The 23,748-nt window shown below is 47.7% G+C and overlaps 2 protein-coding genes across 2 annotated transcripts in view; both read right to left on the bottom strand.

Moving 5' to 3' along the window:
• Window positions 1-829: 829 nt before the first annotated feature.
• LOC149441682 (uncharacterized) overlaps window positions 830-23,748 on the bottom strand; it is a 37,007-nt gene continuing 14,088 nt past the window's right edge. The window contains exons 2-3 of the mRNA XM_089657066.1: window positions 23,598-23,605; window positions 830-2,056 (exon numbers count right to left, since the gene is read on the bottom strand). Coding sequence (XP_089513192.1) covers window positions 1,046-2,056; window positions 23,598-23,605 — 1,019 coding nt within the window. The 3' untranslated portion in view covers window positions 830-1,045. The remainder of the gene's footprint in view (window positions 2,057-23,597; window positions 23,606-23,748) is intronic.
• On the bottom strand, window positions 11,993-13,206 carry LOC149441683 (uncharacterized). Its single transcript, XM_089657050.1, has 2 exons — window positions 12,979-13,206; window positions 11,993-12,866 (listed from the first exon to the last, which is right to left on the bottom strand). Exons 1-2 carry the CDS (start codon window positions 13,204-13,206, stop codon window positions 12,714-12,716), a joined length of 381 nt encoding a protein of 126 aa, XP_089513176.1. The 3' UTR covers window positions 11,993-12,713.

The raw sequence follows: 23,748 nt of genomic DNA, 5'->3' as shown, positions 1-23,748 counted from the left end.
TGGGGCTTCTATGAACTGGACCATAGAATTGTCCTGTAGTAGGTTTACACATTCCTGTCTTTTAACTGTTCCTGCAGAACCATTACTCCAGTCAATTTCCAGGTAGTTCCCATCCCCCATTATTATCACTGTCCCAGCCCTTGCAGTCCTTTCCATCTGTGGGAGGAGCGGAGTCTCCACCTCTTCATTAACACTGGGAGGCCTATAACAAAATACAATGATGACCTTTGTAGTACGCCCCCCATGTGCAGTTCCACCCAGGGACAGACTGACTATTTGGAAACTCGTGTACTGCCCGAGGGCCCGGGGTAAGTAGGGGGACCCACGAGATGCCCCTGGTACCTTTTTCATTAGCTATTTTGAGTTTGGGCAAGGACAAAGTGGCCCCATGATCCCCTATTGCCCGGGGGCACCAGGAGTTGTCAGTCCACCCCTGGTTCCACCCATAATACTTCAGCCTCATTACACTCTCCATCAACTAGGTCCTCTTTCACACTCGCTCTGAGATCACTTCTCACATAGAGACAGACACCACCACCTTTCCTATTTCCCCCGTCTCTCCGAAAGAGAACCTAGCCAGGAATATGAATGGCCCAGTCATGTGAGGAATGAAGCCAAGATTCAGCAATACCAATTCAATCCTAGTTCTCTTCATGCACCAAACCTTCCAACTCACCTATTGTGCTGGGCAGACTTCTGGCATTGGTGAGCAAACACTTTCATTCACCGACACCTTGTTCATTCACCGACACCTTGTTCATTCACTGACACCTTGTTCATTCACCGACACCTTGTTCATTCACTGACACCTCGTTCATTCACTGACACCTTGTTTACACGGATTTTGTGTATTTTTTATTTTCATACAAATGGTACCAATTCCACTGGTTATTTGTAACATGGGAACCTTCTTATCATCTGCCATAGCCCTCTTCCATCTTTTCCCATTCCACCCCCCAATAAGTACTGACCCCTGTCTGATCTGTCTACCCTGTTATAATCCCTGATGTACAGGAAGACAGGACTTCAGTGAGGAACATTTCCCTCACTCAGGACAGGAAAGTAGCTTCTCCCCCGTATGAGATCTTTGATGTATGTAAACATGGGACTTCTGTGAAAAACATTTCCCACACTCAGGACAAGAATATGGCTTCTCTCCTGTGTGAGATCTCTGATGTGTGTAAAGATTGGACTTCACTGAAAAACATTTCCCGCACTCAAGACAAGAATACGGCTTCTCCCCTGTGTGAGATCTCTGATGTCTGTAAAGATTGGACTTATCTGAAAAACACTTTCCACACTCAGGACAGAAAAGTGGCTTCTCCCCCATGTGAGATCTTTGATGTGTGTAAAGATGGGACTTCACTGAAAAACATTTCCCGCACTCAGGACAGGAATATGGCTTATCCCCCGTGTGAGATTTCTGATGTGTGTAAAGACTGGACTTCACTGAAAAACATTTCCCACACTCAGGACAAGAATACGGCTTCTCTCCCTTGTGAGATCTTTGATGTGTGTAAAGATGGCACTTCTGTGAAAAACATTTCCCACACTCAGGACAGGAAAATGGCTTTTCCCTCGTGTGACATCTCTTATGTCTGTGAAGACTGGACTTATCTGAAAAACATTTTCCACACTCAGGACAGGAATACGGCTTCTCACCTGTGTGGGATCTTTGATGTGTGTAAAGACTGGTCTTCTCTGAAAAACTTTTCCCACACTCAGAACAGGAATACGGCTTCTCACCTGTGTGAGATCTTTGATGTGTGTAAAGATGGGACTTCTGTGAAAAACATTGCCCGCACTCTGGACAGGAATACGGCTTCTCCCCCGTATGAGATCTCTGATGTTTATGAAGATTGGACATCTCTGAAAAACATTTCCCACACTCAGGACAGGAGTACGGCTTCTCCCCCGTGTGAGATCTCTGATGTGTTTGAAGACTGGAATTATGTGAAAAACATTTCCCACACTCAGGACAGGAATACGGCTTTTCCCCTGTGTGAGATCTTTGATGTCTGTAAAGATCAGACTTCCTTGAAAAACATTTCCCGCACTCAGGACAGGAATATGCCTTCTCCCCTGTGTGAGATCTATGATGTCTGTAAAGACTGGACTTCAATGAAAAACCCTTCCCGCACTCAGGACAGGAGAACCTCTTCCCTGTTGGAAGGCCGGCCCGGTCCTGCACAGTCTGAGGTTCCTCAGGATACGAGGAATCCGATGGTCCATCTACACTGGGTGGTGCCGGATGGACATTGGAGGGAGCCGGGTTTTCTCCTGGACTATACTGTGTGATGTCCTCATCTTCTACTTTCCAGTCTGGAGACAAAGTGAGACAATCCTCGGAGGTTTTCCTCATCTCCCGGCCATGGACTAAAATACAAAGACAAAGAGGATTACTAGACAGGAGCTGATTGGTTCCCCCAAACCAGGACTCCGCCCACATTAGGCAGCTTGGTCTCTGAGGAGCTTACAATTCCACCCTCAAGGGAACTAGGAAATGGCTCCTCTGTTCTCCTACCAGGTCATTTCTTTATTCATGGACCTTAGTCAGAGAGTGAGGAAACAACCAGAACTGTCTTTTATAGGAGGGACAGTGATGAGGGGATTATAGGACGAGGGTCCCCACCCCCTCTATCACTCATCGCCATCTTCCCAACACAAGAAGTACTGCACTTCCTTATTTAGTCCATGATTTAGTCATGAAGAACAGCGGGGCTGAGCCCCACCAGAGGTCAGAGAGTGAGGATGGGGGAGAACAACCAAGATGAAGACTGGACTGATCCTGAAGACCACCATCATTGGGGTATTGACTCCTCCCTCATTATCACTTTCTGTTTAAGGGTCCAAAGTTGGAGGATGTTATATTATTATCACCATGTAAAAGTCTGTGCTCCAATCACATCATCCGATATAAAATGTCCAGCTGGGGGGAAATGGGTGTAACAAAAGAGAATCCATATTATGTGTATATATAGCAGTGGGGGGAGGGGAGAGAGCAGAAGTCAAGAGTATGTAATGTACAACATAGAGTATATAGTGCAGGGGTCAGGAGTATGTAATGTACAACAGAGTATAGAGTGCAGGGGTCAGGAGTATATAATGTACAACATAGAGTATATAGTGCAGGGGTCAGGAGTATGTAATGTACAACATAGAGTATATAGTGCAGGGGTCAGGATAATGTAACGTACAATATAAAATATAAAGTGCAAGGGTCAGGAGGATGTAATGTACAACAGAGTATATAGTGCAGGGGTCAGGAGTATGTAATGTACAACAAAGTATATAGTGCAAGGGTCAGGAGTATGTAATGTACAACATAGAGTATATAGTGCAGGGGTCAGGAGTATGTAATGTACAACATAGAGTATATAGTGCAGGGGTCAGGAGTACATAATGTACAACAGAGTATATAGTGCAGGGGTCAGGAGTACATAATGTACAACAGAGTATATAGTGCAGGGGTCAGGACTCACAGTATTAGTATTCTGTAATCAGTGGAAGCTTAAATGTTTACTGTAGACAACATGTAGAGGTGATCTGGGATTAAACCATCATGAAACACATTAGATTGGAGGTGAGCAAATCCTTGGGCGGAGGGGTGGCGGTGGACGTGGTATACTTGGGCAGAGGGGTGGCGGTGGATGTGGTATACTTGGGCAGAGGGGTGGCGGAGGATGAGGCCTGCCTCACCACCAGCCCCCACACAACTCCTACGACCTCCCTCCTCCTCTATCCTACGCTCCCTCACCAACATCTTTAATCTTTCCCTCTCTACTGGTGCATTCCCCTCCCCTCTGAAACATGCACACATCACTCCCATACTCAAAAAGCCCTCCCTGGACAACCTTAGACCCATCTCCCTGCTGCCATTTACATCCAAACTCCTTGAGCGCTTAGTCTACAATCGCCTAAGCTCTCACCCCAATGATAACAACCTCCTCGATCCCCTACAGTCCAGCTTCCGTCCCCTACACTCCACTGAAACTGCCTTACTTAAACTCTCCAACGACCTGCTAACCGCCAAAGCTAATGGCCACTATTCAGTGCTCCTACTCCTTGACCTCTCTGCAGCTTTTGACACAGTCGACCACCCCCTCCTCCTTAATAAATTACACTCCCTTGGCATCAGAGACTCCGCTCTCTCCTGGCTCTCATCCTACCTATCACAGCGCTCCTTCAGCGTTACCTATAATGCTACCACCTCCCCCTCACTCCCCCTCTCTGTTGGGGTCTCAAGGCTCTGTCCTTGGACCCCTTCTCTTCTCCATCTACACCTCCTTCCTTGGCCAACTCATACACTCCCATGGATTCAACTACCACCTCTACGCCCACGATACGCAAATCTCTCTCTTTACCTGTTGCCTCACCCCTTCAGTCTCCGCCCAAATCACCCACCTACTGAAAGACATATCAGACTGGATGTCACTCCACTTCCTTAAACTGAACCTTTCCAAAACAGTCTTCCCCCCAGCCCACACCCCCCCCCCCCCACTGACTTCTCCATCACGTCCAACAATGCCACCATCAAACCCGCCCCGCAGGCCAGAGTACTTGGTTTTATTCTGGACTCCAAGCTATCCTTCCAGCCCCAAGTCCAATCACTAACAAACTCATGCAGACTCCACCTCCGCAACATCACCAAAATCCGCACGTTCCTAACCCCAGAAACCACTAAACAGCTCATCCACTCCCTCATCATATCACGACTTGACTACTGTAACTCCCTCCTCACTGGCCTGCCTCACCACAGGCTATCCCCACTTCAATCAATCCTGAATACGGCAGCCAGACTCATTCACCTTACCAACCGCTCCGTATCCGCCATCCCCCTCTGCCAATCCCTCCACTGGCTTCCGATTGCCCAACGGATCAAATTCAAAATCCTAACACTGACGTACAAAGCTGTCCATCATACTGCCCCGAACTACATCACTGACCTAATATCCAAGTACCACCCAAAACGAACTCTCCGCTTCTCACAAGACCTCCTTCTCTCTATTTCCCTGGTCTCCTCCTCCCATGCCCACCTCCAGGACTTCTCCAGGGCATCACCCATCCTCTGAAACTCCCTGCCCCAACCCATAAGCCTATCACCTACTCTCCTCTAGGCGCATCCTGAAAACCCACCTCTTCAGGGAAGCCTACCCTGCCCTCACCTAATTGCTGATCTCCTCCTCTCTTCCTACCACTCCAATACCCATAGCCACTTCCTCCTGTACCACTATCCCCTTCCTCCTAGATTGTAAGCTCCAAGGAGCAGAGCCCTCGAACCCCTCGTGTATCTCATTGTATTGTCGCATGTATTGTCTCCCATTGTAATGTACAGCGCTGAGCGAACTGTTGACGCTATATAAATACTGTATAATAATAATAATAATACATGGACAGAGGAGTGGACGTGGTATACTTGGACAGAGGGATGGCTGTGGAATACTTGGGACAGAGGGGTGATGGTGGATGTGGTATACTTGGACAGAGGGGTGGCGGTAGACGTGGTATACATGGACAGAGAGGTGGCGGTGGATGTGGTATACATGGACAGAGGGGTGGCGGTGGACGTGGTATACATGGACAGAGGGGTGGCGGTGGATGTGGTATACTTGGATAGAGGGGTGGCGGTGGACGTGGTATACTAGGACAGGGGGGGGCGGTGGATGTGGTATACTTGGACAGGGGGTGGCAGTGGACGTGGTATACTTGGACAGAGGGGGGCGGTGGACGTGGTATACTTGGACAGAGGGGTGGCGGTGGACGTGGTATACTTGGACAGAGGGGGGCGGTGGACGTGGTATACTTGGACAGAGGGGTGGCGGTGGACGTGGTATACTTGGACAGAGGGGGGCGGTGGACGTGGTATACTTGGACAGAGGGGTGGCGGTGGACGTGGTATACTTGGACACAGTTCCCCACACACGGCTAATGTGTAAGGTAAAGTCTACAGGCTGGAAAATCCGAATGTAAATGGATAGAAAACTGGCTAAAAGATTGTATTCAGAGAGTAGTGGTTAATGATTCATACTCTGAAGGGTCTGGGGTTGTCAGTGGGGTACCCTCAGGTTCAGTGTCATCAGTGGTATACCCCAAGGTTCAGTGGTATTAGTGGGGTACCCCAAGGTTCAGTGTCATCAGTGGTGTACCCCGAGGTTCAGCATCATTGGTGTACCCCAAGGTTCAGTGTTATTAGTGGTGTACCCCACGGTTCAGTGTAATTAGTGGGGTACCCCAAGGTTCAGTGATATTAATGGGGTACTCCAAGGTTCAGTGTCATCAGTGGTGTACCCCAAGGTTCCGTGTGATTAGCCGGTACCCGCCCGGCCTATGGCCAGATGGTGGCTGGGCGAGCACCTCATTCCTCTGGGTGGAAGCCATATGGCATCCTTCCAGACATGCGCAGTTTGCATGCCCGCAGAGCCGCGCTGTAAGCCATGTACCGGGGTGGGCTCCCCAGGTTACAGTGAAGTCACGAACGAGGAAAGCAACCCCAACACCAGCTTTTGCCACAACAGAATTTTACTTAGATGTGGCAAATAAACACAACCACAAATGCTGGGAACATACCATAAATTTACATACACCCAGCCCAGAGGCTGAGACCCTTGTGCTGCACAGCACGGCGCCTCCTGATGGATGAAGGTAGAAAGTGTAGTAATTTACCTACTGGGGGCACAACTAAGCTGCCACACCTTACCTGTTATTACCCTACAGAGCAGGAATCAGTGTATGGGGGTACGGTATGGGCTAGCCTGCGGTGCAGCACAACAGCTTACAATCTTACACAAATCTACAGTATTCCCCCTCCCATAACTGGTCCTGTAGCACGTCCATGAGTATTCCTTCTGAGCAAAACGCCAGTCTGGCTTGAGTTTGTAGGATTTTATCAGCTCTCCAATCTAAAATGTCACTTTAAGTTGTGGAGTCCTTCCAATGATCAATAACAACACTTGTGGCCTGACACAAACAGAGACCCTAACTTACTATAGGCTTGTCTCAGTCCTATAGGCGCCAACACTGAAATGAGATGCGTGCACAATCTTACCGACCCGGGTCTGCTTTGCATCCGCTGGTGACTCTGAACAGAACAAACGTCTCTTCAACAGGCATGCAATGTCATCAGCAGTACATGTTGCTTTGCTCCTCTGTCCTCATCAGCTTCCTGGCAGCAAATCTTTCTTTCTTTGAACAGGGCTAGCGTCTTCAACACCATCAGCTTCACTCAAGTGAATTTCTGATTACAGAGGGCCATCATCACAGCTGGATGGCAATGGATTCTCAAAGTCACTCAGCCATCTTCTCTCTCTCAAGCATGGCTGCTCTCCTCTCCTTCCCCTGCTCACTCTCCAAGTCCAAAACCCCACCCCTTCATGAACATAGAAGTCTCTATGCAGTCTGAGGCTGCTACAATAAACAGTGACATCTTGTGGCTCAACTGCAGAATGTCAGTCAGAACATTTTTAATTCACCTCAATCAGTGTTCAAACAATGAAAGCAGTTTCCCCATCTCACAGCACAGCGGCATGATCTGTCACTGGCCGTGCACCTCGGACACAGCCGGTGACAGATCTGTGTAAGTACCATGTAAGTACCATCCGTTGTAAGAACCATGTGACCTGCTGTGACCAATCACTGCAGGTCACATGACAGTTGTATACAATGGATGGCTTCATTTTCTTCCCAAAAGAAGAACAAACATTTTGAAATTAAAACACGTTTTTCTTTGTTTCTGTTATAAAAGTTTTCAAATAAATAATTGTTCTTCATAAATTTAGGCCGAGATGTATTCTGCTCCATGTCTTTGGTGAAAATAACCCAAATTAGGATTTATGATTTAGTCTGTAGGAAAGTTATAGAGCTCACAAACTATGGGATAGATCTGATTATTGATCAATCCTGAAGTACTGACAGCCAATCTATTTTATTAAGGACCAAGAATGTCAGAACAGTACAGATATCCCCCAAATGTCAGAACAGTACAGATATCCCCCAAATGTCAGGACGGTACAGATATCTCCCAAATGTCAGGACAGTACAGATATCCCCCCAAATGTCAGGACAGTACAGATATCCCCCAAATGTCAGGACAGTACAGATATCCCCCAAATGTCAGAACAGTACAGATATCCCCCAAATGTCAGGACGGTACAGATATCCCCCAAATGTCAGGACGGTACAGATATCTCCCAAATTTTAGTTTGGGAACAATGTTGTATGTCAAAGTGTGAGAGCGCTGAAACCTAAAAATTGGCCTGGGCAGGAAGGGGGTAAAAGTGCCCAGTATGGAAGGGGTTAGTGGGGTACCCCAAGGTTCAGTGTTATTAGTGGGGAACCCCAATGTTCAGTATTATTGAGGTACCCCAAGGTTCAGTGTGATTAGCGTTGTACCCAAAGGTTCAGTTAGCGGGGTACCCCAAGGTTCAGTGTAATTAGTGGGGTTCACCAACGTTCAATGTCATTAGTGGGGTAACCTAAGGCTCAGTGTGATTAGTGGGGTACCCCAAGGCTCAGTGTGATTAGTGGGGTACCCCAAGCTTCAGTGTTATTAGTGGAGTAACGCAAGCTTCAGTGTTATTAGTGGGGTACCCCAAGGTTCAGTGTTATTAGTGGGGTACCCCAGGGTTCAGTGTTATTAGTGGGGTACCCCAAGGTTCAGTGTTAGTGGGGTACCCCAGGGTTCAGTGTTATTAGTGGTGTACCCCAAGGCTCAGTGTTATTAGTGGGGTACCCCAGGGTTCAGTGTTATTAGTGGGGTAACCAAAGGTTCAGTGTTATTAGTGGGGTACCCCAAGGTTCTGTGTTATTAGTGGGGTACCCCAAGGTTCAGTGTGATTAGCTGGTTCCCGCTCGGCCTATGGCCAGATGGTGGCCGAGCGAGCACCTCATCCCTCCGCGTGGAAGCCAAATGGCATCCTTCCAGACATGCGCAGTTTGCATGACCGCAGAGCCATGCAGCGGCAGGATCTGTCACCGGCCATGTACCTCGGACACGGCCAATGACAGATCTGTGTAACGGCCCCGTTGTAGGTACCATGTGACCTGCTGTGACCAATCACTGCAGGTCACATGACAGTTGTATACAATGGATGGCTTCATTTTCTTCCCAAAAGAAGAACAAACATTTTGAAAATAAAACACGTTTTTCTGTTTCTGTTATAAAAGTTTGCAAATAAATAATTGTTCTTCATAAATTTAGGCCGAGATGTATTCTGCTCCATGTCTTTGGTGAAAATAACCCAAATTAGGATGTATTATTTAGTTTGTAGGAAAGTTATAGAGTTCACAAACTATGGTATAGATCTGAATATTGATCAATCCTGAAGTACTGACAGCCAATCTAATTTATTGAGGTCCAAGAATGTCAGGACAGTACAGATATCCCCCAAATGTCAGGACGGTACAGATATCCCCCAAATGTCAGCACAGGACAGATATCCCCCAAATGTCAGGACGGTACAGATATCCCCCAAATGTCAGAACGGTACAGATATCCCCCAAATGTCAGGACGGTACAGATATCCCCCAAATGTCAGGACGGTACAGATATCCCCCAAATGTCAGAACGGTACAGATATCCCCCAAATGTCAGGACAGTACAGATATCCCCCAAATGTCAGGACGGTACAGATATCCCCCCAAATGTCAGGACGGCACAGATATCCCCCCAAATGTCAGGACGGCACAGATATCCCCCCAAATGTCAGAACAGTACAGATATCTCCCAAATGTCAGGACGTCACAGATATCCCCCAAAATTTTAATTTGGGTACAGTGTTGTATGATCGCGCAATTTCATTCAAAGTGTGAGAGCGCTGAAACCTAAAAATTGGCCTGGACAGGAAGGGGGTAAAAGTGCCCGGTATGGAAGGGGTTAGTGGGGTACCCCAAGGCCCAGTGTCATTAGTGAGGTAGACCAAGGCTCAGTGTCATTAATGGGGTAGACCAAGGCTCAGTGTTATTAGTGGGGTACCCCAAGGTTCAGTGTTATTAGTGGGGTACCCCAAGGGTTCAGTGTTATTAGTGGGGTACCTCAAGGTTCAGTGTTATTAGTGGGGTACCCCAGGGTTCAGTGTTATTAGTGGGGTACCCCAAGGTTCAGTGTTATTAGTGGGGTACCCCAAGGTTCAGTGCTATTAGTGGGGTACCCCAAGGGCTCAGTGTTATTAGTGGGGTACCCCAAGGGCTCAGTGTTATTAGTGGGGTACCCCAAGGGCTCAGTGTCATTAGTGGGGTACCCCAAGGTTCAGTGCTATTAGTGGGGTACCCCAAGGTTCAGTGTTATTAGTGGGGTACCCCAAGGTTCAGTGCTATTAGTGGTGTACCCCAAGGTTCAATGTTATTAGTGGGGTACCCCAAGGTTCAGTGTTATTAGTGGGGTACCCCAAGGCTCAGTGTCATTAGTGGGGTACCCCAAGGTTCAGTGCTATTAGTGGGGTACCCCAAGGTTCAGTGTTATTAGTGGGGTACCCCAAGGGTTCAGTGTTATTAGTGGAGTACCCCAAGGTTCAGTGTTATTAGTGGGGTACCCCAAGGTTCAGTGTTGGGACCCTTACTTATTAATATATATATAAACAATATGGGGTGTGAGATTATAAACCCCATTCCAGTCTTTGCAGATGACACCAAGCTGTGCCGGGGAATAACGTCCTTACAGGATGTCTCCAACTTACAAGCCGACCTCAATGCTCTGTGTAATTGGGGGGCTATGGGGCCAATGAGGGCTAATGGTGATAAATGTAAGGTTCTGCACTTGGGGGCTAAGAATATGCATCATACATACTAGGGGGGTACAACTGGGGGGGTCAATGGTGGAGAAGGATCTGGGGGTTCTGGCAGATCACATGCAATGCAAGCTGCGGTTTCAAAACTGAGCAAAATCCTCTCTTGTATTAGGAGAAGTATAGACTCCAGAGAGAGAGATATCACCCCCCCTCCCCTCCCCCCCGGTACAAATCATTAGTAATACCTCATCTGGAATATGCAGTTCAGTTTTGGGCTCCAATTCACAAAAAGAACATTGGGGAACTGGAGAAAGTACAGAGAAGGACAACCAAACTGATACGAGGCATGGAGGAGATCAGCTATGATGAAAGATTAGAGGAACTAAATGTATTCTCTACTGAGAAGAGGAGATTAAAGGGGGGGATATGATCTCCATGTATAATACATAGGGGGGGATATGATCACCATGTATAATACATAAGGGGGGATATGATCTCCATGTATAATACATAAGGGGGATATGATCTCCATGTATAATACATAAGGGGGGATATGATCTCCATGTATAATACATAAGGGGGGATATGATCTCCATGTATAATACATAAGGGGGGGATATGATCTCCATGTATAATACATAAGGGGGGATATGATCTCCATGTATAATACATAAGGGGGGATATGATCTCCATGTATAATACATAAGGGGGGATATGATCTCCATGTATAATACATAAGGGGGGATATGATCTCCATGTATAATACATAAGGGGGGATATGATCTCCATGTATAATACATAAGGGGGGATATGATCTCCATGTATAATACATAAGGGGGGGATATGATCTCCATGTATAATACATAAGGGGGGGATATGATCTCCATGTATAATACATAAGGGGGGGTATGACCTCCATGTATAATACATAAGGGGGGGTATGACCTCCATGTATAATACATAAGGGGGGGTATGACCTCCATGTATAATACATAAGGGGGATATGATCTCCATGTATAATACATAAGGGGGGATATGATCTCCATGTATAATACATAAGGGGGGGATATGATCTCCATGTATAATACATAAGGGGGATATGATCTCCATGTATAATACATAAGGGGGTATATGATCTCCATGTATAATACATAAGGGGGGATATGATCTCCATGTATAATACATAAGGGGGATATGAGCTCCATGTATAATACATAAGGGGGGATATGATCTCCATGTATAATACATAAGGGGGGATATGATCTCCATGTATAATACATAAGGGGGGATATGATCTCCATGTATAATACATAAGGGGGGGTTGCTGTAGGAAAGTCCTGGATTCTTTCTTGGATACACAGAATATAACTGGATATAACATTTATAGGGAAAGTTGATCCAGGGAATATCCGATTGCCTCTCAGGGGGTCAGGAAGGATTTTTTCCCCTGCAGGAGCAGATTGGATCGCGCTTTGCTGGGTCTTTGCCTTCTGGTGGATCAGCTGTGGGTGTAGGATTATAATTTTTAATGGTACAACTAGATGGACTGTCTTTTTTCAGCCAGACTAACTATGTAGGTCCCACACCGCTGCCTCCCATCTCCTGAGACTGCACTCAGTGACTTGGGTCTGAGACACTACAGACATATCCCTCCACCCGGCACAGCCAGCAGATAACAGAGAAGGTCCCCTGGAGGAGTCAGGCACAAGGCAGGAGACCCCAGTCACATGTCCTGGGTGCCTACATTATGCAATGCTTAAAAATGAACATTTTGCTGCCAGCTGAACCCCAGAACCTCCATAAATCCAGTCTAGATACATAAATTGTGTCTGCAGTACAGAGAAGGAAGATTATCCGAGAGAAATCCAGGAATACAGGACGGGGAACACAGCTCAGGAAAGTGACCAGGGGATTACAGGCTGATATCACCCAGTCCCCGCCCTACTCTGGACCAATCAGTGAGCAGTATGGGTGGAGGAATGGATTTAGTGTTCATGACCCACCTGTGCTGATCTCTGTAGGAGTGTCCTCCTCTATAAATGTCCCCGTTATTCCATCCTCCTCCATAGACTGCTGATCATCCCTCACATACGCCTCTTCTTCTTCTGCTTTCACCTCAAATTCTATATCGATTGGATCTCCACTCTAAATCAAGGAAATGAGAGAAAATATCATCTGTAAGATATAAGGTTACATAAAAAAAAACTCCACACATTGTCTCCATGAGTCCATGTTGTAGATGCTCCATCCCACCAACCTTGTAATGGTGAGGGATGGTGTGACCTTCCTGTGTGGAATCCCGGGAATAAAGAGGACGGGGACATCTCTCTGGTGGGTTCCTGGTATTAGGTGGCTCCATCATATCCTTGTGTCCTTCTGAAAACTCCTCCATCACTCCATACTCCTCATCCTCCTCTTTATACTCTTCTGTAACAACAATATTATCATCCCCGAGGATTCCACTCTGAAAGATATAATAAAACATTAATTGTAACAAACATGCTGTGTATAAATCACAACTACCAATAATTGTCATCATCTACCTGATGATGGTGAGGGATGGTGTGACCTTCCTGTGTGGAATCCCGGGAATACAGAGGACGGGGACATCTCTCTGGTGGGTTCCTGGTATTAGGTGGCTCCATCATATCCTTGTGTCCTTCTGGAAACTCCTCCATCACTCCATACTCCTCATCCTCCTCTTTTATCTCTTCTTTAACCTCAACTTTAGGATCTCTCAGGTTTCCACTCTGAATATATAATAAAAATGACATCAATGGTAACAATGCAGATAATGTACAGATCCTAATGATACTATCAGTGATTGTTCCTCATCTACCTGATGATGGTGAGGGATGGTGTGACCTTCCTGTGTGGAATCCCGGGAATACAGAGGACGGGGACATCTCTCTGGTGGGTTCCCATGACTGGATCCATCTGTAGGAAACACACACACTGACTGAATCCATTGTTTCTATGTGTTTATCAGATGATGGGGGATCTAGGTGGATCCTCCGTACTGCTCTCTCCTTTACAATAAAGTCTCCTCTTACCCGGTGATGTGAGGGGCGGCTGATTGTCCATCATGATGTCCTTGTAGAGATCCTTGTGTCCTTCTAAATATTGATATGTATCATCAACATGTGTGTATCATCATCTGCTGGAGATAAAAGACGTCACAATGACTATAGAGGAAGAGGACAGACATGACTATGGAGGAAGAATGTCAGGGAGCGAGGAGCCAGGCACACAAGGAGGTGCAATTAAAGGTAGGTTTATTATACAAAAACAAGACAGAGTCTATGCAAGTCCAACAGCAACAGCGGATGACTTGATAGGACAGTAGCCAGGAAGGATGGTCGCCAGAGCCGGGGTCAGAAGCCAGGAAGAATGGTCGCCAGAGCCGGGGTCAGAAGCCAGGAAGGATGGTCGCCAGAGCCGGGGTCAGAAGCCAGGAAGAATGGTCGCCAGAGCCGGGGTCAGAAGCCAGGAAGGATGGTCGCCAGAGCCAGGGTCAGAAGCCAGGAAGGATGGTCGCCAGAGCCGGGGTCAGAAGCCAGGAAGGATGGTCGCCAGAGCCGGGGTCAGAAGCCAGGAAGGATGGTCGCCAGAGCCGGGGTCAGAAGCCAGGAAGGATGGTCGCCAGAGCCGGGGTCAGAAGCCAGGAAGGATGGTCGCCAGAGCCGGGGTCAGAAGCCAGGAAGAATGGTCGCCAGAGCCGGGGTCAGAAGCCAGGAAGGATGGTCGCCAGAGCCGGGGTCAGAAGCCAGGAAGGATGGTCGCCAGAGCCGGGGTCAGAAGCCAGGAAGGATGGTCGCCAGAGCCGGGATCAGAAGCCAGGAAGGAGTCTTGCCAAAGCCGAGTTGTTATCCAGGAGAGCAATGAGAAACAAAACGAGCTTGCTGCTATGCAAAAGACAGGACACAAATGCAATGGACAGCTACAAACAGCAGACTTATATGTGATAAGCCGCCACCTCCTGGAGGAGGAGCCGCAGAGGGCTGAAAGCATAAAGGATCCCACAATGCTTTGCAGACACCTAAGATGGATGCCAGCACATGGAGAAGCACAAGCCCTGAGGAAAGGTAGGACCTTGACAAAGAGGACGGACATGACTATGGAGGAAGAGGACGGACATGACGGGGGGTTACTGGGTGTAAATAGAACATAACATCTTATTACCATTTTATGATTGTAGTCTCTGCCTGGTCTGTGCTTGAGAATCATCCCCCCCATTCATGTGATCCTTATCAGTTCCTAATTGGGGCGGAGATGAGTGCTCATTTGGCCATCTCCCTAGAAATTTAGAACAGCTTATGGGGGGAGATCACTGATGGGGGGGGGCACAGTCACTGATGGGGTGCTGCTTTTGAGTGAGTGCTGCGTTGATGGAGTGCTAAGAAGCAGTTGAACTAAAGCAGAACTCAAGCAGCAGGAAGATACAAGAAACTCTCCTGCATGCTGGACAGACTGCAAGCAAACACCCCGGGAAACATCTCCTACAAGTCTGAGTCCCACTCCGTGTACCTTTAATATGTCCCCTCTACTCCTCCTTTCATATTACTTTCCTGCGTTCTCAAAATCTCACTTCTTTACCCCTCTGCTCTACCCCAGGACTTGTACATCTCCCCCTCACTGCTACCATCTCCCTACTACTGCTCTCATCACCTCCTGCTGATACTTCACTCCCCTGCTGACCCAAACACCAGGACTGGAAGACATGTGCGCTCGTGTACATCCCGCTCCCATCTTACTTTCTGCACCCTCCTTCTCCTAACATCTGGGGATATCTCCCCAAACCCTGGTCCTCCAGTATCTCACCCCCACACCAGGCACCCTCCTTCTCCTAACCTCTGGGAATATCTCCCCAAACCCTGGTCCTCCAGTATTTCACCCCCACACCAGGCACCCGCTTTCCTCCAGGAATAGCCGCAATCCCCTCAATTTAATATCAGTCCCCGTGCTCCCAAAAACCACCCTCCCTTTTTCATGTGTGCTCTGGAATGCCCGCTCTGTCTGTAATAAGCTCACCTCTGTCTATGACCTTTTTGTCTCCCGCTCCCTTCACCTACTAGCAATTACAGAAACCTGGATCCAAGCAGCAGATTCTGCTTCCTGTGATACATATGTGACATGAGTGTATAGGGTGTATGGATGAGAAGTGATTGACACTCAACTGTCATAATGCTAACGATTATAACCATTAGATGGGTAACTGGAGTTCAAAATAACATGTTGGAAGTGTACATTAAACCAGTTAAAACCAGTTGAAACCAGAGATGTGGCTGATATTCACCAGATGTGCATTCCATCAAAATAGGTAACTACGCGTGATGGCACAGCCGATCACGCGTTGACTCTAACTACTCTGCAGAATCATACATGACGTTATATAACCAGCAGATACTGCGCATGGCAGTAGATAAAGACATTCCAAACTATGTATATAAAAGACGGGGGATTCTAGGGGAATTTGGGACTCATTGAAGATGCGGCAGACGTGCCTTGCGGTGATTTCCCGGATTCCCCATGCTGACTGTTGGAGTCCCCCAGTCACTGGGCAGTGGGTGATGCTACAATATCCGGTGATGTATTGATGCTTTATTCTTGCTATAATATGATCTAAATATGATTTGCTATTCTGACAATTCTTATGTTATTATACTAACAGAACTTATTCAATAAATCATGTTTTGCTTTAATATTTATTAAACCTAATCCGTGTATTAGTGAGCGATTGTAGTAGTGTTAAAAACACTTTGTTTTGAGGCAAAACACTTCCACCGCAGCACTTCCCTATGGAGGCCTCCTCTGGACCCACTCACCCAGACCCAGTGGTCAGAAAGGTGGTGGGGTTGGTTTACTTCTATCCCCACTGAGCACCTTTCAAGTCCTCCCTAACCCTCCCTCTCTATCCTTCTCTTCTTTCGAGACTCACTGCATCCGGCTGTTTTCTCCCATTTCTCTGAGGATTGCAGTGATCTATTGGCCTCCTGGACCCGTGTCCCGCTTTCTTGATGATTTCTCCGCCTGGCTACCCTACTTTCTCTCCTCTGAAATACCCGCTATCATTCTCTGAGATTTTACCATCCCTGTTAATGTGAACAACCCGGCTACATCCCAACTCTTCAACATAACCTCATCTTTTGCATTAGTACAATGTATACCGTCCTCCACTCACTCTGATGGGAATACATTAGACCTTGTTTTCTCCCATCTTTGCACTCCCTACAACCTCACAAACACCCCCTTTCCTCTCTCTGATCACAATCTCATCACCTTCACAGTCTCCTCATCTTCAAACACCTATCCCTCCAAGCAGCAAACAATTACCCGCAGAAACCTTCACAACTTGAACCCGGCTCCTTTCCACTCTGCAACTGACCAACTCTATGACAGAATCTCTCCCCTGTCCTGCCCTGACCTGGCCACTGCTGTCTACAACAGTTCACTGTCACCCACACTGGACTCACTTGTTCCTCTAACAACACGAAGCATCAGGCCCCGACTGTTACATCTGTGGCAGAATGACAACACCAGACATCTTAAACGACATAGTCGTGCGTTGGAGCGATTGTGACATAAAACCAAATCCCAGCAAGCATTCACCTGATATAAATCTGCTTTCTTCACATACAATTCCTCCCTCCATGCTGCCAAACAAGACGACTGTCACTCTCATCAATACCTTGTCATCCAGTCCTCGTCGTCTCTTCTCTACTTTTAACTCTCTACTTTCTCCACCTCCACCCAGTACCTCACTCACTGCTCACGAGATTGCAAATAATTTCAAAAATAAGATTGATGCAATTTGTAGGGACATCACCACTGCACAGACATCCATCCCACTTAGCATACCTTATACTAAACCTCCCTCAACACTTTCCTCTTTTGACCTCGCTACTACTGAAGAGGTCACTAAGGTTTTCTCAGAAGTCTGTCTCACCACCTGCCCCCTGGATCCTGTCCCCTCACAACTACTGTGCTCACCCTCTTCTTTCATCCTATGCTCCCTCACTCACATTTTCAATCTTTCCCTCTCTACTGGTGCCTTCCCCTCCCCTCTAAAGCATGCACACATCACTCCCATACTTAACAAGCCCTCCCTGGACCCCACCAACCTGAACAACTTAAGACCCATCTCCCTGCTGCCATTTACCTCTAAACTCCTAGAATGCTTAGTCTACAATCACCTGAGCTCCCACCTCACTGACAACAACCTTCTTCACCCTTTACAGTCTGGCTTTCGCTCACTACACTCCACTGAAACTGCCCTACTAAACCTCACTAATGATCTACTAACTGCTAAAACCAATGGCCACTACTCCGTACTCATCCCAAACAACGGCCACTACTCCGTACTCATCCCAAACAACGGCCACTACTCCGTACTCATCCCAAACAACGGCCACTACTCCGTACTCATCCCAAACAACGGCCACTACTCCGTACTCATCCCAAACAACGGCCACTACTCCGTACTCATCCCAAACAATGGCCACTACTCATCCCAAACAATGGCCACTACTCATCCCAAACAATGGCCACTACTCCGTACTCATCCCAAACAATGGCCACTACTTCGTACTCATCCCAAACAATGGCCACTACTCCGTACTCATCCCAACCAATGGCCACTACTCCGTACTCATCCCAGCCAATGGCCACTACTCCGTACTCATCCCAGCCAATGGCCACTACTCCGTACTCATCCCAGCCAATGGCCACTACTCCGTACTCATCCCAGCCAATGGCCACTACTCCGTACTCATCCCAGCCAATGGCCACTACTCCGTACTCATCCCAGCCAATGGCCACTACTCCGTACTCATCCCAGCCAATGGCCACTACTCCGTTCTCATCCCAGCCAATGGCCACTACTCCGTACTCATCCCAGCCAATGGCCACTACTCCGTACTCATCCCAGCCAATGGCCACTACTCTTACTACTTAACCTCTCTGCGGCTTTTGATACGGTTGACCATCCTCTCCTCCTCAAAAAACTACACTCTCTTGGCCTCCGAGACTCTGCTCTCTCCTGGTTCTCCTCCTACCTATCGCAGCGCTCCTTCAGTGTTACCAGTAACTCTGCCTCTTCCGCTTCACTCCCTCTCTCTGTAGGGGTCCCTCAAGGTTCTGTCCTTGGACCCCTTCTCTTCTCCATCTACACCTCCTCCCTTGGTCACTTGATAAACTCCCATGGCTTTAAGTACCATCTCTATACTGATGACACACAAATCTATCTTTCTACCCCTCACCTCACCCCTTCAGTCTCCTCCTCACCTCACCCCTTCAGTCTCCTCCTCACCTCACCCCTTCAGTCTCCTCCTCACCTCACACCTTCAGTCTCCTCTCGCATTACTAACCTACTAAGTGACATATCATCATGGATATCACTCCACTTCCTCAAACTCAATCTTTCCAAAACTGAGCTCTTAGTATTCCCTCCAGCCCGTGACCCCCCCCCCCCGACTTCTCCATCAATATCAATAACACAATCATCAGTCCCTCCCCTCATGCCAGGGTACGAGGTGTAATCCTAGACTCCCATCTGTCCTTTCAGTCCCAAATCCAATCACTGTCCAAATCTTGTAGACTTCACCTCCGCAACACCTCCAACCTCCACAACATCTCCAAGATATGGTGGTTCTTAACCTCAGAAACTACTAAGCAACTTATTCACTCCCTGGTTATCTCTCACCTTGACTATTGTAACTCCCTCCTCATTGGCCAACTCATCACAGGCTATCCCCTCTTCAGTCTATTATGAATGCTGCTGCAGACTCATCCACCTTACTAACTGCTCCATATCTGCCACCCCTCTCAGCCAATCCCTCCGCTGACCTCCACTCAGTGTCCTCCACCCCTCTCTGCCAATCCCTCCACTGGCCTCCACCCCTCTCTGCCAATCCCTCCACTGGCTTCCCATTGCCCAATGGATAGAATTCAAAACATTAACAATAACATATAAAGCCATTTATAACTCCGCCCCAAATTACATCACCGATCTCATCTCTAAATATCACCCAAACCATCCTCTCAGCTCCTCGCAAGATCTCCTACTCTCTAGCTCCCTTGTCTCCTCCTCCCATACTCATCTCCAGGACTTGTCCAGAGCTTCCCCCATCCTCTGGAACTCTCTACCCCAATCTATCAGACTATCACCTACTCTGCTCACTTTTAGGCGATCTCTGAAAACCTATCTCTTCAGGGAAGCCTATCCTGCCCTCAGCTAATAATGGAATCTTCTACTCCTCCTACCAGTCCATCCCCCACAGTTACATTTTGTACTACTAGCCCCTCCCTCCTAGATTGTAAGCTCCCAGGATCAGGCCCTCCTAACTCTCTTGTATTGATCTGTATTGTTGCTGTATTGTCTCCCGTTATATTGTAAAGCGCTGAGCAAACTGTTAGCACCATAAATCCTGTATAATAATAATTACCTCCTCTACTGCCATGTCAAGCAACCTCTCCGATCTCCTTCAGACTGCACAGAACTTCTTCTCTTTATTCCAGATCACTTCCTGTCTGTTCCTGACATCACTTCCTATCAGTACCCGACATCACTTCCTGTCTGTATTCCATAGAGAAGTCCTGTCTGGGTAGTAGAAATGAGATCACCATCTTGTGGAGTTCAGAGGAACTGCAGCCCCAGAATGTCCCATCCTTCATATGGGAGAGAGAGAGAGCGAGAGAGAGAGAGAGAGAGAGACTACCCAGAATGTCCCATCCTTCATATCAGAGAGAGACAGACTACCCAGAATGTCCCATCCTTCATATCAGAGAGAGACAGACTACCCAGAATGTCCCGTCCTTCATATCAGAGATCAAGACAGACTACCCAGAATCTCCCATCCAGGGGCGGACTGACCATTTGGAAACTCAGGCACTGCCCGAGGGCCCAGGATCAGTAGGGGGCCCCATGAGATGCCCCTGGTACCTTTTTCATAGGCTTTTTTTAGTTTGGGCAAGGGCACAGGGGCCCCATGATCCCCTATTGCCCGGAGGCCCCATGAGTTGTCAGTCCGCTCCTGCTCCCATCCTTCCTATCAGAGAGAGACAGACTACCCAGAACGTCCCGTCCTTCCTATCAGAGAGAGACAGACTACCCAGAATGTCCCGTCCTTCATATCAGAGAGAGACAGACTACCCAGAACGTCCCGTCCTTCCTATCAGAGAGAGACAGACTACCCAGAATGTCCCGTCCTTCATATCAGAGAGAGACAGACTACCCAGAATGTCCCATTCTTCATATCAGAGACCGAGACAGACTACCCAGAATGTCCCATCCTTCATATCAGAGACCAAGACAGACTACACAGAATCTCCCATCCTTCCTGTCAGAGTGAGACAGACTACCCAGAATGTCCCGTCCTTCATATAAAAGAGAGAGAGTCAGACTACACAGAATGTCCCATCCTTCATATCAGACAGCCAGGCAGCTCTTGAAGGCTGGTAGGAAAGAACCCTAAGAGTAGCTAAGGGTTTGACTAGAAGAGGAAAAAGTGCCAAGACACCTCCACAGGGGTAAGCAGAGAGAAGAAATATGGCACAACCCATATGGTGCACAAAACACCAGCAGGTCATAAGGATGCACAGGGACCCATGTGCCTAAACACCCATCGGTGCCTCTAAGCAAAACTGCCTACATCTAATCACAGAACATGGTCCAACAAAGCATCCTCAGCTGAGGAGAGGGGAATGGGGGGAAGGGATCCTAGATTGTCTACCTGATTAGGAACAGGAGCAAGGGAAGGAGTCTGGAGGAACTGCACATCGGTCATCAAATGAGAACTTACCCTCCAGTGACCAGGTCCCACAAAGGTCTCCAGGCAGACTCCCTACCTGCTGGGTGAATTAGCAGCAGGACCCAAGCATGATCTTCTTGCTGACAATGTGGAGAGCACAGGGCCATCCAGCAATTAAATCCTCCTGCCAGGTGGGAAATCAACAGCTTTCAGGTACTGAATCAGAAGAGAACCAGATGGCAAATTCTTATCTCCGAAGAGGACAGCATAGTGAAACGTAACACTCTCAGTGCAGTACAGCATAGGGACTAGGCCACTAGGCCTGCCACAGGGAAAACTCCCAGACCTTTCCATAGCGGAAGACTCTTCAACATGTGAGGGATTTCCAGTGGAGCTCAGGTCAGAGTACCAAGTCATGGAGGGGATGCTTGATGAGACGGGAACTGTTCTCAGGAAACAGATTGGAGCCCCAAGACTTTCATGGTGAAGGGAAGAAATACCCCTTTCATACAAAAAGGGAGACAGGTAATATCTAGAAGTACTTAGTCTAGAGAGACCATTTTTCATGTTTTGCCCCAAGTTCAGGCACCCAGGCATGAGGGATTGATGACAAGGACTGAGTTACAATTGAAAAAGGGAGTCTAACTTATGAGCGTAATCCCTTGGCACCCTACACACCCTGAAAGATGAGGGAGGGAGAATGATCCTGACTTATAATGGGAGGAATTAGAACCCTAAAGCACAGGTGTCAAACTGATGACCCTCCAACTGTTGCCAAACTTCAAGTCTCATGAGACATTGCAAGATTGACAGTTACAAGCATGACTCCCAAAGGCAGAGGCATGATGGGACTTGCAGTTTTGCAACAGCTGGAGGGCCGCCAGTTTGACACCCCTGCCCTAAAGGAAATGAGCAACCTTGCCCAACAGTGACCTTTAAAAACCCCAAGGCCTGGAACAAAAGGCTGATTCTCCAGATGACGGGTAGTACATCTATAAGGTTTGAAACAACCACGTTAAATCTGTGTCCACTTCAGGAGACTGCAATGACCCCAACCAGAGGTAGACTGTTGGAATTCTCAGATACAGTGACAAGGTCAACATGGCCAACATGAATAGAAGTTTAAGGCCAATCACAGACATAATCTGCAGGGGACCATTTAGAGCCTTTGAGGGTAGAGTGCACCGATATCTGAGCAAAAACAGCCAGAAAGTCCAAAGGGGAGACTGAGGTCCCTGTGGACATGGGGGATACCTTGGCCACACACGAGAGAGCTTTGGTAGACTTCAATAAAGATGATCCAGTGACAATAGGGGTCCAAGGTTCTGAATTACAGGTGACAATTCCTTCTGGGAAGGAAGCACTCTAGGACTATAAGCCGTGTTCATCCTTGGCAGTGGTACAGTCCTGGCTGTCTTAGTGAAGACATGGTGTGTTTGCACAGTGGTAATTCAACTAGGCCCAATGTGAGGCAAGGTTTTAAGTCTCATAAACCCAGGCAGCTTGGGCTGAGGGTTTCAGGTGGCCGGGGGTGACCAAGTCATTGTAGGCAGGGAGATCCGTGTGATGCTTCAAGAGCAACGGCAGAATGATGCTTCCTCCAAGTTGAATAGAGAGAAAGAGAAGTCAGAGCTCCACCCAGTGAATGCCATCAGCACTTGATTCCTCATCCTTAACTCTTAGTGGTGGGAAATTTAAAAATGGTGGCCATCAATGAGGTAGCTCCCAGTGCTTTATCACAACTGGCTCTGCTCACTAAGTTATTCTTCAAAGACAGGATCAGACCTGTGACCGCAGCACAACTCTGGACCCGAAAGCACTCCTTAGCTAACTAAAACAGTACACCCTGGCCTGGAGAGCACCAGAATGAAAAGCCCAGTGCCCAATGGTTACATTCCAGGCTAGTCTCACATGTACAGTCCAGGAGGGTCTGGCCTCAAAAGCTAGTGCTGAGAAAACACTGATCAGGATAGCTGATCAAGATCATCTGAGTTCACCAAAGAACCTTGATAGATTGATTGATGTCACCAAGGAACCTTGATTGATTGAAATAACCAAGGAACCTTGATTGAGGTCACCAAGAAACCTTGATTGATTGAAGTCACTAAGGAACCTTGACTGAGGTCACAAAGAAACCTTGATTGATGTTACCAATGAACCTGCCACGGTCTGGGTCAGGTTCAGAGACCAGTTGCTACAGCAGTTGTAAGGCTTACCTGAAACCAGCAGGATTGGTACACCAGCGGCCCACCCTGGGCATGACAGAGGCTCACCTGAGG

Source organism: Staurois parvus, unplaced genomic scaffold (genome assembly GCF_062004578.1).
Source record: "Staurois parvus isolate SC_StPar_1 unplaced genomic scaffold, SC_StPar_1.0 ptg000960l, whole genome shotgun sequence".
NCBI lineage: Eukaryota > Metazoa > Chordata > Amphibia > Anura > Ranidae > Staurois > Staurois parvus.
The sequence above is the reverse complement of the archived record's forward strand: the minus strand, read 5'-3'. Positions and strand labels throughout refer to the sequence as shown.